At 35.1% G+C, this 17,191-nt stretch overlaps 1 protein-coding gene and 1 long non-coding RNA gene across 2 annotated transcripts; one reads left to right on the forward strand and one right to left on the reverse strand.

Moving 5' to 3' along the window:
* Window positions 1–5,674: 5,674 nt before the first annotated feature.
* Window positions 5,675–6,536, reverse strand: LOC128249632 (uncharacterized). The gene is made up of 2 exons (XR_008265751.1): window positions 6,257–6,536; window positions 5,675–5,879 (listed from the first exon to the last, which is right to left on the reverse strand). It is a non-coding gene; the product is annotated as an uncharacterized LOC128249632 (long non-coding RNA).
* Window positions 6,537–6,574: 38 nt separating this feature from the next.
* LOC106876974 (ras-related protein Rab-1A) lies at window positions 6,575–16,199 on the forward strand. The gene is made up of 7 exons (XM_014925747.3): window positions 6,575–7,033; window positions 10,366–10,438; window positions 10,623–10,670; window positions 10,762–10,809; window positions 12,491–12,586; window positions 14,089–14,220; window positions 14,335–16,199. The coding sequence occupies exons 1-7, from the start codon at window positions 6,996–6,998 to the stop codon at window positions 14,530–14,532; spliced, it is 633 nt and encodes a 210-aa protein (XP_014781233.1). The 5' UTR covers window positions 6,575–6,995; the 3' UTR covers window positions 14,533–16,199.
* Window positions 16,200–17,191: the final 992 nt, after the last annotated feature.

Below are 17,191 nucleotides of genomic sequence, written 5' to 3' on the forward strand. Positions count from 1 at the left end.
AAGACGAACTTGGGAATGTAGCTCAAGACAAAAAGAATCCCCAAAAATCCACTTAGATCAATATATTGGGATATACTTCACCCCTCCCATCATGCAAATAATGAGGTAGTTCTTAAGTATTTATCACGTCTTTGGTAAACACAATCTACATTTTCTGCTGCTATTGTTGTAAGGCTTGCATTTCTCTCACAATCTCTATTTCATACCATAGTTTCAAACCTTTTCCTTCAATTCTTGGCACTCCGTCACTTACGACGTTGAGGGTTCCAGTTGATCCGATCAACGGAACAGCCTGTTCGTGAAATTAACATGCAAGTGGCTGAGCACTCCACAGACACGTGTACCCTTAACATAGTTCTCAGGGATATTCAGCGTGACACAGTGTGACAAGGCTGACCCTTTGATTTACAGGCACACTTTCCTTCAATAAGTATACATTATATGCACTTGACCAATGTAGTGATATTCCACTTTTCAAAACTCTTGACGGATGCAGACTGGTTGTGCAGTCGTTCCGTGAAGAGACTCTCTGTTAATCTGATATTGTGCTTTATACTGGATGCGTCATTCAGCCCTTTGGGCTTGACTTTAGCCTCATATATGATGGACTCTAGCTTTGTAGTAATTAGAGGTTGGAGGGGCATGACTTGTCAAAGATCTTCTTATTCAAGGATAGATCCTTGATCCTTTTACTTCCTTCCTTAACTAGGTTCTTATAATTCAAAGCAAGATGGTAAAAATCTACTGTTAATGTGCACTTCTCATTTGTAAGGTGTGTAAGAGACAGTACCAAAAACAAGTATCACATCTGAGGTATTAACTATTGTTAAGTTAGTTTCTAATGCACTGTTATATGCAAATGACTTGAAAATCTAGATAATGTATTTCCTTGTGTTATCCATTAGCATCCATAGAAATAATCAATGTGTTATCTTTGCACAAATCAAATGCTGTGGAAAGTTCTAAAAAATGTAAATTTTTCAAATGAGAGAGAGAGGTGAGTGCGATTATTTTCTTTTTGTGTGTGTGAGTTATCATATATATATAATAACTATATATATTTTTTTTGAAGCTCTGAAGCTATAAGGTCATACACAAACATTCATCTATGAGTGCATTGTATCCTGTAGCAGAAACAGCTGTAAGCTAATGAAGTTCATAGCATCATAATTCCTTATTCTCTTGTCATTTATATAATCTCTTCTTACGCTCTGTACTTGAGTAAAGCGTTTCTTTGAAGCATATGTATACCAAGTACTAACATTCTAACACTGTGCCTAAATGAAATATACATAGGCCCAGACGTGACTGTGTGATAAGAAGCTTGTTTCCCAGCCACGTGGTTCAGTGTTCAGTCCCATTCTGTGGTAACTAGGGCAAATATCTTCTGTTATAGCCTCGGGCTGACCAAGGCCTTGTGATTGGATTTGGTAGACAGAAACTGAAAGGAGACCATCATAGCAATTAAGAGTATGAAGACAGGGAAAGACCCTGGCCCATCAGGAATCACTGCAGAGATGCTCAAAATATCTGGCAGTGTCGGCTATAGCCTAGTCATCCGTATTGTTAACCAGGTGAAACACGAAGGAGTCATACCCAATGACTGGTGTAGCAGCACCATAGTCAACTGCTACAAAGGTAAAGGTCAAGCTTTAGATACAAATAATTACAGAGGTATCAAGCTTTTAGATCAGGTAATGAAAGTCACGGAGAGGGTTATAGCTCAACTGCTTAGGGAGCGAGTCAGTTTAGATGAGATGCAGTTTGGGTTCGTGCCTGGGAAAAGCACCACTGATGCTATATTTCTGGTAAGACAGCTTCAGGAGAAATACCTAGCCAAAGATAAACCTCTGTACCTGGCTTTCGTTGACATGGAGAAAGCCTTCAACAGGGTCCCTCGATCCCTCATCTGGTGGTCAATGAGGAAACTAGGGATAGAAGAATGGTTAGTGAGGGCTGTGCAAGCCATGCACAGAGACGCTGTCAGTAAGGTGAGGGTTGGCAACAAGTACAGTGAAGAGTTCCGGGTAGAGTTAGGGGTCCACCAAGGTTCAGTCCTCAGCCCCCTCCTATTTATCATAGTCCTCCAGGCAATAACACAGGGATTCAAGACAGGATGTCCCTGGGAGCTCCTCTATGCTGATGACATTGCACTAATTGCCGAGTCACTATCAGAACTAGAGGAGAAGTTTCAGGTGTGGAAGCAAGGACTAGAATTGAAGGGCCTTAGAGTCAACCTAGCTAAAACCAAAGTCCTAATAAGTAGGAAGGTAGACAAATCACAAACCCCTGCTCAATCTGTAGAAAAGGTGTAGGTAGAAACTCTATAAGATGTACCCAGTGTAAGCTGTGGACACATAAGAGGTGCAGCAATATCAAAGGGTGGGGGGGGGGGCCTAACTGGGAAGTTAGTTTTTGTATGTGGCAGATGTTCAGGTGCAATATACACTGAAAATGTGCAGAAAACAACTTCTGCCACATTCCAGGGAGAAAAACTACAAGTAGTTGATAGCTTCTGCTATCTGGGTGACCAAGTTAGTAGTGGGGGAGGGTGCGCTGAAAGTGTAGCTGCTAGTATAAGAATAGCCTGGGCAAAGTTCAGAGAGCTCTTACCTCTACTGGCGACAAAGGATAGCTGTGTGAAAAAGTGTCACACCCTAGCAGTTGAAGGAACCTGTGGAAGAGATAGACCCAGGAAGACCTGGGATGAGATGGTGAAGCACAACCATCGAACATTAGGCCTCACCGAGGCAATGACTTGTGACTGAGACCTTTGGATATATACTGTGCGTGAGACCATAATCCGAGGCCTCTGCCAGTGGTGTAGCCAGCCCACTTATGTGTACCTTTCCTTCAATGGATACTAAATTCTGCTTGCGAAGACCTGTTGAGGCAAGTGAAATTGAAATGAAACCAAATTTGATGACTGGCACCCATACCAACCTCTCCTTCATTGGATACTAAACTCGACTTGCGAAGACCTGTTGGGGCAAGTGAAATCGAAATCGTGATGGGACCTGTACCAGTAAATCACTAAGAGCACTGTCCAAGCGTGATCGTTGCCAGAGCAGCTGTCTGGCTTCCATGCCAATGGCACATAAATAGCACCATTTGAGCGTGATCGTTATCAGCGTCGCCTTCCTGGCACGTTAGAAAACATTCGAGCAAGCTCGTTGCCAGTGCCGCTGGACTGGCTCCTGTGCAGGTGGCACGTAAAAAACACCATTTGAGTGTGGCCGTTGCCAGTACTGCCTGACTGGCCTTTGTGCCAGTGGTACGTAAAAAGTACCAACTACTCTCTGAGTGGTTGGCGTTAGGAAGGGCATCCAGCTGTAGAAACTCTGCCAAATTAGATTGGAGCCTGGTGTAGCCATCTGGTTCGCCAGTCCTCAGTCAAATCGTTCAACCCATGCTAGCATGGAAAGCTGACGTTAAACGATGATAATGATGATGATGATATATATATATATATATATGCACATAACTATGTGTGTGTGTCTGTTTGCCTCCCACCACTGCTTGACAACTGGTGTTGGTGTGTTTGGATCCCAGTTACCTAGTGGTTCAGCAAAAGGAGTCCAATAGAATAAGTACCAGGCTTTAAAGAATAAGTGCTGGGCTCTAAGGTGGTACCCCAGCATGGCTCCAGTCTAGTGACTGAAACAAGTAAAAAAATAAAAGATATGTATGTATGCATGTGTATGTGTATGTATGTATGTATGTATGCATGTATGTATGTTCATCATGTACTTTTCCATGCTTGCATGGGTCAGATGAGAGTATATTGGGGTAGTGTTTTTATTGGATGGATGCCCTTGCTGTCTCTGACCCCCGTTTGTTTCCAAGTGATGTAATAATCCCCCAGTGTGTCCAACAAGAAACAGGCCAGGCATGTTCTCTGCAAATTGGAAACAAATAATTCCACATGAATAAGCCGTTTATTTACGAAGATCGCATATGTCAAATAGTCCAGACATGCTTTTGCGATTTGAAATTTGGTAGATGGAAACAGTGTGGAAGCCTGTATGAATGAGAGAGAGAGAAAGAGAGAGAGAGAGAGAGAGAGAGAGAGAGAGAGAGAGAGAGAGAGAGAGAGAGAGAGAGAGAGAGAGAGAGAAAGAGAGAGAGAGATGACAAAGGGATAAACGGTTATCTTGTGAACTACTTTAGCTTACAGCTGTTTCTGCTATACGATGCAGCGGAGTATGTGTGTGTATGTGTGTGCGTGAGTGTGTGTACACATATTTTTACTGATACTTCTTATTACTGTTTCTCTACATCTTAGTATATCTATTCTTATACACACTTTAAAAGTAATCTTATTCTGATTATGGGAAGACCTCCTGGATTCCATACCCCACATACGTGGTTAATGCTTTTCTGTGTATATACATAAATGAAAATGTTTTCGCAAATAAATTGCACTTCATGTTTGAGGATCTGATAAAGCTATAAAGTGATAATCGAGTACTCAACTATGAAACCACTGTAAGGAAATTCACAAGATAATTGTCTATTCCTTTGTCATCTCAATTTCTTATTACAGCCCTGTACTCGACTGACGCTTCGTTCTGAACCATATGTATATTGAGTTCTACATCAGGCTATTAGTATCGTGATGCCTAAGCGAAATATTAAAATATACATATATTTATATATTAGAAAGATGGATCTCGAAGTAAATAAAGCGGAGTTAAAAAGCCCTATGGATAGAAAAGATCGAAAGTTGCCAGTGGAACTTGAACCCACAATCTACAACTGCAAACACGATATACATTCTGCTATTGAACCAAAGCAATCTTTCTAATTTCTCTAATCCTTTTGGGAATACGTTATCTATATCCTATCTTTGTATAAGATGGTAGGATGGTCATTTAAGATAGATTTAGCTGTTGTTTCTGATAGAATGCGACGTATTAAATGAAAATACTCAACCCTTCCCTTTATTTTTTCGCTTCAAAATATGAGACCCAAGTGTTTTCGTAAAAGTGATTGGGACAGGTCGTTTAAATGTTATTTCTTAAGAGATATGAGTAACAACCTTGCCTTTTCCAAGAACACTACAAGGGTCAAAACCATCACTTGGTCAGAGTGGTATAATTATCAACAGACAACTCTCAAAGTTCTAAATGATTGTGCAGGCTACAATGATTTGAACTAATTGTTTAGCGAACCGGACTACTAGTAAAATAATGTGTTTCTTATAAAATCCTCATTAATATAGTCACAACTAGTTAACAAGTGTGACTAATTACCTAATCAAACAACAGGTGGGGGGTGTTGTTTAACCTCTGATCAGAGGCATTCCAGCTGTGACTATCCCATCTTTTTAAAGGTATTCTGGGCACATTTTGTTTCGATCGATTACACAGGTACTGCGGTAGAAAGTTGTATATGAAGTGAGAGGCTTAAACTTATGCTATTTGCACCAAAGAAACCTTTCAGTGGATTGTTGCATACCGTTTATATAGGTGGTATGGTGTAACAGTAGAATGTAAACAGTAAAGATGAGTGGCCAGCAAAAACTGGAGTGGACCGAGTTGTCTTTCAGTAGACTGCACTACATGTAGTAGTGTGAATCTGACAAGCTGCTACATTGGACGAACTATGATCTGAGAAATTAAAGTCAATAGCTCAGATGATATAAATCGGAAGGAAAACTGAAAGCTTCGTGTAATTTTTTTTATCCTTTTATAAAATGGTCTTTGTAATAAAATAGAATTACGAAAAAAGATTTGCCAGAAATATGGGTAGAAGGAAAACAAACGATTGTCTCATGAACACTGACAATTCATTAGGGTCGATGTAGAGAATAATGGGATTTGTGTTGGGTCTACTGTGATGATCAAAAACCAAAATACATGGGATGAAAGTATCACCTGGTTAAACAGAAACAATGCAAGTTTTTTAAAAAGTCAATTTTTAAAAAAATAATAATAATACTAAATAAAAATTAGCTAAATAATATTTTGAAGAAATTATCTTTAAAATGTTTCATAACTTTGATAGAAAGTGGTATAAATAATCGTTAGCTAATTAGATGTAATTATATTTAATTCCTGGAAAGTTTGATTCGCTTCTCCAGAAAGAATGCCTCAATATTTTAAGGTTTCGTTGAAGAGAAAGTTATTCTTTTTCTAATGATTATATAAAGTATAGTGCTGATGAAAAAGTATCAATCAACTTAATAAATTGCTAAAATTAAATATAGGGATTAGATGGGGAAAGATTGATTAAGGTTTAAATTTCTTTCAACCTTTTGGTTAACGAAGGTGTAATTGCTTCAATACCCAAATGATCGGTTCTTGAAGATTTTAGAAATATTTCCCTCATGGTTTCGTTAGGAAGATGACAAGCTGAAATGAACACCTGTGCATTGGGCATTGATTTCGTTTCGGTGTGTGCGTGTGTGTCTATGTGAAAGTTTTTACATCAACTCACTAGTACTCTCTTTCTTATGTTTACTGCTATTGCTGCTCTTGTCATTAGTCAAGCCACTATCTCTGATTACTTCCTCTTACTCTCTCCCCACAGTTTTATGTTAAATGTCTCGTGATGCCACGTCGAGCAGTGACGTCATAGCTTACATTATTTCATTGTGGAACAGGAAGCCATCTTTGTTTTTTAAGCCAACTAACCTGAACGGGAAGAACTGTGTGTGCTATAATATAGCATAGAAAACAAGCTAGATTGGCACTGTAGAACCGTTCCCGTAGGTGATAGTCTTGTCACATACATCCAGAAAGCAGAAGTGTGTGTGTGTGTGTGTATATATATATATATATTTATATATATACTTCTATATAGATATATATATGTATATATATATATACACGTACCTACTCAGTGATAGTAGTGTCCATTATCGAGAGTAAGCTGTAGTATATGCAGCAATAATAGCGTATCGCCACTCGAATCACCACCACTTCTCACAGCCTCTTTATCCTTTACGTTGGTCTAAACAAAACACCAAACAAAAATATTTGTTCCATTGAATGCTTTCACGAAAAATGTCTACAATGAATCCAGAGTAGTGAGTATTTGTACATCTTTCTTCTTTTTTTTAATACTTAAACGTCCATCGACTGTTCACTGATATTTTTACACTGCTATTTCATACACCATTTCTTATCGATGTAAAATATCAAATGATTACGTTTTTATTTTCATAATCGTTAATTATTTCTAGAAATAATGGTTAATCTACGACGGAAAGTGCACTAACAACGTCATCATATCTGTTGCAGTGGACTGTTCCTTAAGTGAGGGTTCATCATTCTTGGCTCTCAATCTCTCAGTCTTACTAAAAAATTTATTAATTTGGTCACTAGTCTCTTGCCTCAGTTTACCATTCACTGACAGGTAGGTGTCCAAACACTGTTCCATACAGCTGAGCTAACCAGTTGCCTATATAATGACTACGAAATACTTTATACGCCCCAATTGCCTGTCAGTGGGGAGATATTTTTCTCCTTCGTCTCTTAAAAAAAGACATTAAATGTTTAAGGTGTGACCAATTCTGAGATTATTTCTAATTGGAAATATTGTTCCTTTTGCATCATCACTGTTAGGTTACCATTGCTGAGACTTGTAGTTGGATGCTTAATGTCAGCCTTCTGTTGTTATCGCATTCAAATTATAATTTCCTCATTAAAACTAATAGATTCCCTATTACCTTCGGTTTTTAAAACACCAGGTTATAATTTGACAGATATTTAATGGGGGTATATCGATTTATCAGGGTCAGAAAAAGTCTATTAAGGGTATTAAGTGTCTGTGTATGTTTCATAATGTGTTCAGTGTGTGTGTGTATAGTGTTATATATGAATGACATTGTGTATTGGTATATGCGTGTGTCGGTGTGTGCGCGTACGTGTATGTGTGTATATATATATATATATATATATATATATGTATAATATGCTTTATGGAGTGCTGGGGGTGTGTGTGTGTATATAGTGTTGTTTATGAGTGTCGATGTATATGTTGTGGGGTTTTTCTTGATATGAGTTGCGGTGTATCTATTCAGATATTTTCACAAGCGTCGGTGTGTGTATGTAATAATCTTTCGAGTGTCGTGTATATATAATGGTCTTACGAGTATCTGTGTATGCTGTCTTAAGAGTGTGGGTGTGTATATATTGTGCTTTACTAGTGTGGGTGTATATATGTGTTTTACATGTGTCGGTGTGAGTGATTGTATTTTAAAAGTATTGGTGCATAATTTTAGGAGTATCTGTGTGTATATATGTTTTTTTGCGAGTGCCGGTGTGTGTATTTCCTGTATTTTTTTTTTCTTTTATGAGTATCGAACGTATATTGTATGAAGTATTTTTTTATGAGTATCGATGTCTTTTTTTTTTTTTCCTTGTGTCGGTGTGGATGTATATAGTGCTTTTTTTTTTTTTTTGCGTGTGTTGGTGTGTTTGGTGCTTTCTGTGTGTGTATGTTGTGATTTTTGCAATAGTTAGAATGTATTTAGATTTTTGCTATTATTGGAGTGTTTAAGTTGTGATTTTTGCGATTGTTGGAATGTTTATGTTGGAGAGTATGTGTTCTTTTCCTAGTGTATATATTGTATTTTCTGCTAATATTGGAGTGTATGTATAGTGCTTTTTGCTAGTGTATATATTGTACTTTCTGCGGATGTTGTAGTGTGTATTCAGTGGTTTTCACGAGTGTCGGTCTGTGTGTGTATGCTGTGTAGGATGTTACAGTATTTTAGTAGATGGGAAACGTTCGTGTCCCGTTAGTTTTAAGCCACTGCTTTGACAACACAATATTATGCAATTCATCATTTACCTACCTACCTACCCACCCTCTTCTAACTGTCACTACATTTGAAATGACATTTATATGAAAACTTTAGTTCTTAATCAATGTTTATTTTCACATCTATTGGCGATTATCAATGTTCTTGTAAGATTCCAATTAACCGTACAGCTTAGTTCCTGTAGGATTCCAGCTGTTGTAAATATTATTAGGAAGCACATAAACTACCTGATGATTTTTGCCTTTATAGGAACACGCCCCCCTACTTAACATTATCGATATCAACTTTGATTCTTCATAACCGTATCCCTATCAATGATTAGAAAAAAAACTTCAGTATTTTAAATAATTTGATGCTGGAGTTAATTATTTAATTTAAAATGGTTTTATTTCAACTTGTTAAAACTGATAGCTTATGTAAAGCACACGAGGAAATCGCTCAAACGAAGGGTGATAACTCGCTTGCTTTACCATATTTTATGAAAATACATAAACAATTGTTTGCACTTGGTTTTAGTAAACTATGTTCCAAAATTACATTTCTGGTTGGAGCTCATTCAAATAATTTTGCTATTAAATTTTTATTTTATATTTTAGATCAGTGAAGTAATTCTTCTGGCAAGAGATTAATACTACACAAGGATAAACTGTTCACTTCTGGAAAATTTAGCTGTCAACAGCTCTAAATTATCAGTAGTTGATCATCATTATTGATTATTGATGAAAATTAAATTTCATAATTGGATTTATGACAATTCACTTTTATAACTTAACATTCAAATGTATTCTGAAATTTCATTTCTCAGAAATAAGTTTGTACAAGTATCATTTAGCGATTTAATGTTGCTTAAATTGTGCAGTTTTCACTACCTTCACAAATTTGTACATGTGTACTGTTTTGAAATTTGACTCGGTGGAATTCAGTTATCAAATTCTTAATCTCATTTCATGTGGCACTTGCCAAATATATTATAGTACCACACATTTTTCTAGAAGCACGAAATACGTATTTTTAATCTACGTGTTCTTTGATTTGTAAGACTTTCCTCAATATACGATTGGATGGAGTCCCCCCACCCACCTCGCCCCAACACCCATCTTACATTGCAATAGTCCCGTTAGACACATGTTTGTTTGTCTTTTTTTAAGAGACTTGGTTTAATTTTATTTTTTGAAATTATTTGAACATCAAATTGAATAATTTCTTACACTGTATTAACACATTTCATTAGAGTACACTTCATTAATTATAATTTCAAGTTGTCAGTTATGCTTTGTTTTCCATTTCGCCACTGCTTATATCAAAAGCACTGACTAATTTTGTAGTTCTATGGGGAGGAAAAAATGTAATGATTTTTATACTTTTCATTTAAAAAAGCAAAAAAATTTGATAAATGGGTCACAGTAACATATTTAAAAATGACAAATTTAATGGGTTGCGGTAACCTATTTTTGTTATTTAATGATTACTAGGTAATTAATCTTTATTATTAGCGCAAGGACCCTTCCATGATGCTACAAAATTAATTTAAGGCTTTTTATTATTTTTTTTTTTTTCAATAATTTCCTTTAAACTTTGTTTTTATTTTTCAGTGATTACCTTTTCAAATTGCTTCTTATTGGTGACTCAGGAGTTGGAAAGTCTTGTTTGTTATTGAGATTTGCTGTAAGTATTATATTTTGGATATCCATGCTGACTATTTTTTAGAAATCTTGCTTGAATTCCTTTTTTGTTAGATTAGATTAATTAAAATTGATTCTAGCTAATTGTATCTTTCCCTATGAATATTAGATAAGGAGATGGACATTGAGGAACTCTTTGATTGATTGGAATATTATTATATTTTCAGGATGACACATACACAGAGAGCTATATTAGTACCATTGGAGTTGATTTTGTGAGTATCTTTTGGAAAAACTTTTCGCTTGAAACTTCATATCAAAATTTTTTTAATGAATTTAATATTGAAAACATTTTTTTCTTTTCAGAAAATCCGAACCATAGAACTTGATGGCAAAACTATTAAACTACAAATAGTGAGTTTCATTTTGATACTTGAATCTATATTTGAACTATTTATAGTGTATTTCCCAGCAAATTGAATAAAATTTAAAATTTATCCAGTAAAAATTACATCGAACCTCCCTCAGAAGTTTTAGAGGCCGCTTTAATATTTTTGGTGTAATGTAAAGTCTCACTATTGAAGTTATATACAGAAGAACCAAACTTTTCTGCTTTGTTCTGAAGAGCTTGTTTTGAGATTTGCATAATGCTTGCAGACTTAGAAAATGAATAATGGAGACAGCCATTAAATAAACCTTAGACAAGAGAGTTTTGTTTGGAGCACAACCAGCATATATGTGAGTAGTTTGCAGAGGTGCTACACTTGGAAAGTTTCAGCTCCTACTTTAAGTATTATCAGGATTTGCATAATCCTTCCTAACCATTGCTTGTGCGGAAGACCTGCAACCTATCTATTCCATAGGAAAGCATTTAATTTTCCTTGTGAGGAGTCATTTGAGAGGAAGATTCCAAGTGTTTAATCCTCACAGTTGTTTGAATTATTGTAGCGTAGGTCAGAACATTTCAGTTTTGTTATTAAAATAGTTTTCTGACTCAAGTTCTCTTTTACAATTAAGAATCATTCATCCATAAGCCAAACCAATACTGTTTTCATTTAGTTACATTTTTATATTCAAAATCACTTAACTTGCAATTATTTTCTACAACTACCTACAAGGTGTTAGTTTTACATTTATTTTTACAAATTTTAAAAGACAATACTGAGTTACACAGAACAATCTTGAGTAAATATTACAAACTTGATTCCCATATTCTGCAACACCCAAAAGTGGCATAAATATGCTTATGCAAAGCCTAAGTGCAATATTTAGCTGCATCTGAAGAGTTCCAAATAGCCCTTGCTCTGTAAATTATTCATCATGAATATGCTGGTTGTTTCAGATGAAATCTCTTGTAGCATTACACGGACATAGGTATAAAACTAGTTCCAATGAAATAATTGAACAGTTATGTTGAATATTCATCGCTCTTTTAATATTACTATGGTGCTATTGTTATAATTTAAAGAATTTCAAAGTGTGTTCTTGCACTAACAATTATCGTATGATTCCTGTGTACAGACAGCTTTGCTACATGGCTGTAAGACATGGGTTGTGATTACTGAGGATATGCAAAGGCTTGAAAGAAATGAAGCCAGTATGCTCTATTGGATGTGTAATGTCAATGTGCATAGACAACAGTGTAAGTGATTTGAGAGAGAAATTGGGTATATGAGGCATGAAATGTGGTGTTGCAGGAGAGAAGACTGTGCTGATATGGTCATGTGATGTGTATGAATGAAGACAGTTGCATCAAACAGGTGGAGGGAACATGTGGAAGGGGTAGGACCCAGGACAGATTAAGTGGTGGGAAAGGATCCTGGCAGCTTGTTGTGTTTGAGAAGACATACCAAGCTAAGTAAAAGCGTGGTTGTACTTGCATACAAGCATGGCACCCTCTCCATTTGGGCATTCCTAATCTTGCAGACTCATGGGTGCTGGTGCCATGTTTTATTCTAATTTGTTATGTAATGTGTAATAGTGAAGGTGAATGGATATGTTCCATGTAAGGTATAATTTACACTGTCTCCATATATTCATAAATTACTGGTTGCTAAAATCATTCTAACAATCTGTTTTGTCTCTCTCTTTTCAGTGGGATACGGCTGGGCAAGAACGCTTTAGGACTATCACATCAAGCTACTATAGGGGAGCACATGGAATTATTGTTGTGTATGATGTTACTGATCAGGTGTGTTGTTGTTTTGTCTTTTCTATGCTTTCCAGTTTTTGCCAGAGCTTTAATAATTTTCTTGATTAGAATAAGAATATTGCTTCAGTATTTGCATGTGAGATTCTTACATATCTTGTAATGACATGAAATTATTGAACAATATAGTTCACATTTCTAATGAGTTTGGATTCTTGTGTTTAAGACTAACATCATTAAGAGACCTGGAACTTTTAACGACAGATTAGTATGGTAGTGGTTGTTATTAAATTTAGTGTCTATAATTTGCAGTATAATTATGTTTATGCACATACTCTTGAAAAAGTTTTTTTTTTTAATGTATGTAATTGTTAATACATTATTCTGTGTAGCATACGACTTTTGCCGTAGTTATTTGCATTCATTACATATAGTCTGCTTAATGATGTTTTGAATGTGAATGACAAAACCTGTAATATAGTGTTTTGTGATTCAAGTTCCTTATTATATTTCCAAAATAATAGTAATTTACTTTATATATATATACTATTGAAATATATCACCGATGGCACCTGTACCAGTGGATCACTAAGAACACCGTCCGAGCGTGATCGTTGCCAGAGCACCAGCTGTCTGGCTTCCGTGCCGGGGGGCACGTAAATAGCGCCATTTGAGTGTGATCGTTACCAACGTCGCCTTCCTGGCACGTGAAAACACATTCGAGCAAGTTCGTTGCCAGTGCCGCTGGACTGGCACGTAAAATACACCATTTCGAGTGTGGCCATTACCAGTACCTCTTGACTGGCCTTTGTGCCGGTGGCACATAAAAGCACCCACTACACTCTCGGAGTGGTTGGCGTTAGGAAGGGCATCCAGCTGTAGAAACTCTGCCAAATCAGATTGGAGCCTGGTATTGCCATCCGGTTTCACCAGTCCTCAGTCAAATCGTCCAACCCATGCTAGCATGGAAAGCGGACGTTAAACAATGATGAATTTTAATGAATTCATTCTAACATCTAATCTTAGTATTTATTTTATATGCAACTATATAACACAGGACTTGGTGACTGCACCAGCCAGCTGACTCGACATAGTAGTGTGGCTTCACATTCAAGTTCTTTTCTTTACAATATGAGGAAGTAAGCTTTCCCACATTAATTCTTATGAAGAATTTTCAACAAGTTGAAAGAAAAGAATTTTGTATTTTGATGTTCTAACCTCTTGTTACCTGGCATAAAACCACCTCCCTCAACACTACTTTCCTCTCATTTGATGGGGTTTTGTCTTGTAATAACTTCACTGCTGCTTCTGGTGCCATGAAAGTGGTTGGTGTTAGGATGGGCATCAAGTCATAGAGATTATGCTTATCCAGACTATAGAACTTCACACACTCTTCTGGCTTTCCAGCTCCTGTCAAACTTCAAAACCATGTCAGTATAGAAAATAATTTTGCTTTGTTGTCTAATTTTTACATTATTGTACAAAAAAAGTGCTTTGTTTTTCCATATTTATCTTCAGACACACACATTCTTTTCACTTTGCAGGAATCCTTTGTTAATGTAAAACAGTGGTTGCAAGAAATTGATCGTTATGCCAGTGAAACTGTAAATAAGCTGCTAGTCGGGAATAAATGTGATCAAAACCCCAAGAAAGTAGTGGATTACACTACAGCAAAGGTAAAGTCGTTTTTAATCAACTAACATGTTTTGTTTAATCCTCTATATCAAATGTATTATACTAATGTCCTTTTTTCCCCCCAACTGTATAATTATATTTTGTTTTTATTTTAGGAATATGCAGATTCACTGGGTATTCCATTCCTGGAAACTAGTGCAAAAAATGCTACTAATGTTGAGCAAGCCTTCATGACTATGGCTGCTGAGATAAAGAACCGGATGGGTCCGGTTACATCTGCCTCGGACAATAAATCGAATGTCAAAATTAACAGCAGTACTCCAGTCAAGCCCTCTTCTGGGAGTTGCTGCTGAGAAAAAGGAAAACTTGCGGAAAAAAAATGAAAACATGAAGGCAAGGCGAATTGAGGCTTCAAAACGATTGAACAAGCTACAGACAACCCAAACAATCATTGTAAATTTATACATAGTTGGGGAGACATGAAAATATAAATGCAATCTAATAACTTTGTCGAGAGGGACCTTTTCCTAACAATCTTTTGTTTTGTTTCTTTTTTTTTTTTTTTTTTTTTTTTTTCTCTGATTTATCATATTACGCCACAATGGTTAAGGAGAAATTGACTTTTCATCCAAACTTGGAATGTCTGTTGGAAGTGCCTGTTCAGTTTAATTTTTTGCCAGCTTTTCCTATTTCATCAAGTTGTTAAAGAAGTATCCATTCTTGAAATGAACATTTCATCTTGCTTTCTGCATTCATTCAGATGGTTTTATTCTGTTTATTGCTACCCACAAACTTTCACAATATCTATGAAAAATAAAATTACATGTGCAAATTTTGAGTAGATGACCATTTTTTAAGACTTGAAGAAATTGTATAGATATTTGTCTCTTTGTGTTTGACATTTTAATGTTGAGTTAACACAAATTAAAATAGTTCTGCATATTAATTAGTTCCCCCTCCCCTCATATATATATATATATATATATATATATATATATATATATATATATATATATGCATACATTTTATGAAGGAAATTTCCTCTTTCTCCTCTCTCTCTCTCAATTATTAGTTGCTTCAGGTAAACTGTTGTGGCTTATGTTAATGTTTAACTGAATGCAACTAAAGAATTACTTTATATATATATGTATGTATGTGTGTATATATATATATATATATACATATATATATATATATATATAATATACCTTGCTTCAGACCTCAAATTAAATGTTTCTCTTAGAAAGTAATTGAAATTATTGAAAAGTCTCTAATTCTGAGTATGCAATAAGGAATTAAGGAAATTAAAACTATATTTATATTTTATTCTGTTTGAAAGGATTATTAGTGATTCTAAGTTTGGAAAAATAAATAATTTAAATATTACATGCTATTTGTTATTCTATTGTCAAAATGTATAATAGCAAACCTTGTGATTGGGACCAGAAATTTAATACCAGTGGTTAACAGTTTTCTCTCTCTTTCTCTCTCTCTCTCTCTCTCTCTCTCTCTCTCTCTCTCTCTCTCTCTCTCTCTCTCTCTCTCTCTCTCTCTCTCTCTCTCTCTTCTCTCTCTCTCCCTCCCCCCCTCTCTCTCTCTCTCGACACTTACAAATTTTAGAATTTTCTTCTTTATTTCACTTTATTTATTTCTATTTTCGCCCTAATCATTTGTATTTCAGTAATTTGCTGAAAAACAAAAACCAAAAAGTACATATGTATTTAAAGAAAAATAAATTTCTCAATTTTGAAAACCTCAAGATTGCTGTTTACATACAAATTAAATTTTTGACTGGAAGAAGTTTATAACTGTTTCAGCTTTTGATCACACTTGTTAATTTCTTGCCATATTTTATATTTCTCATTAGAATGTAATTTACTTGAAAAATGGTATTTGTTCCAAAGAAAATGCTGCATAGTTGGCCATAAAGAAATTAATACCAAAACTGCTTTTACATCCATGCACTGGTTAATTATAATGACGTTTTCTTTACAGTTAATAAATGCGATACTTACCAGTAGTTTAATTTTCTTTGAATTTCTCTTAGTCTCTATGAAATTTTATTTCATTGAAGATAATATAACCATATTGGTCAATATAGTACTAAAATCATTCCAAAACTTTCTTTGCCAACATTTTAAATAAAGATTATCATTCTAATTTCAAATATTCAGGTTGTGGTATTTTTTAATAGTTAACTCTTTCACCACATAACTAATTGTTTTTTCTCGTAGGGTATATCTCTCCATTTATCAATGAAGAATTTTTTAAAATATAATTATTTGGACTTGATTAATAGAAATTTTTAATTCCATGTTTGTATATTTATTGTGGTGAAATAGATTAACTATGTTCTTTTGATATGCAACTTGTAACTGAAATATAGCTTTTTTCTCTTCCTTTCTGTTAAAAAAATTCCATTGATGCTGTTGATTATCCAGTGAACTTGGCAGTAAATGAATTATGAAATCAATTTTAAAAATTGGTTCATAATTTCAGAATTTAATTTGATTAAAATCTGTCATGTCAAATATCCATACTGATTAGTTATGCTGAATTTAATAGTATTAGAATTATATCTGGATATTTAGATTGATAAAACTGCTTAGCTATAGTAAAAATGCCAAGTGACTCTTTTAGAATCATACTTGGTTCACTGATGCAAACTAAAAATTAAGCTAGCAATATTCGATCAGCTAAGATATGCAAGTTAAGATGTACATGAAACCTAATCATATTGTGGACAAGACTCTTTAAAAAAAAATAGATGTTTACAGTGAGAAAGACTTTGATTGTATGCCTGCTTAAATCGGGGTTGTGCTATAAAAAAAAAATGACCCCCAAAATACATTGGCATGAGCAGAGATGTTGCAAATTATATTCGCTAGACTTTTAAATAGTTTGCTATATAAATGTCACTTCATCTCAGAGAGACATTGGTTTTTTACTATTTAGTTAGCTTACAATGTCAATTTAACAATTGTAATTATTTAACTGAATGTTATATCAGTT

Source organism: Octopus bimaculoides, chromosome Z (assembly GCF_046866305.1).
Source record: "Octopus bimaculoides isolate indiv1 chromosome Z, ASM4686630v1, whole genome shotgun sequence".
Classification (NCBI taxonomy): Eukaryota; Metazoa; Mollusca; class Cephalopoda; order Octopoda; family Octopodidae; genus Octopus; species Octopus bimaculoides.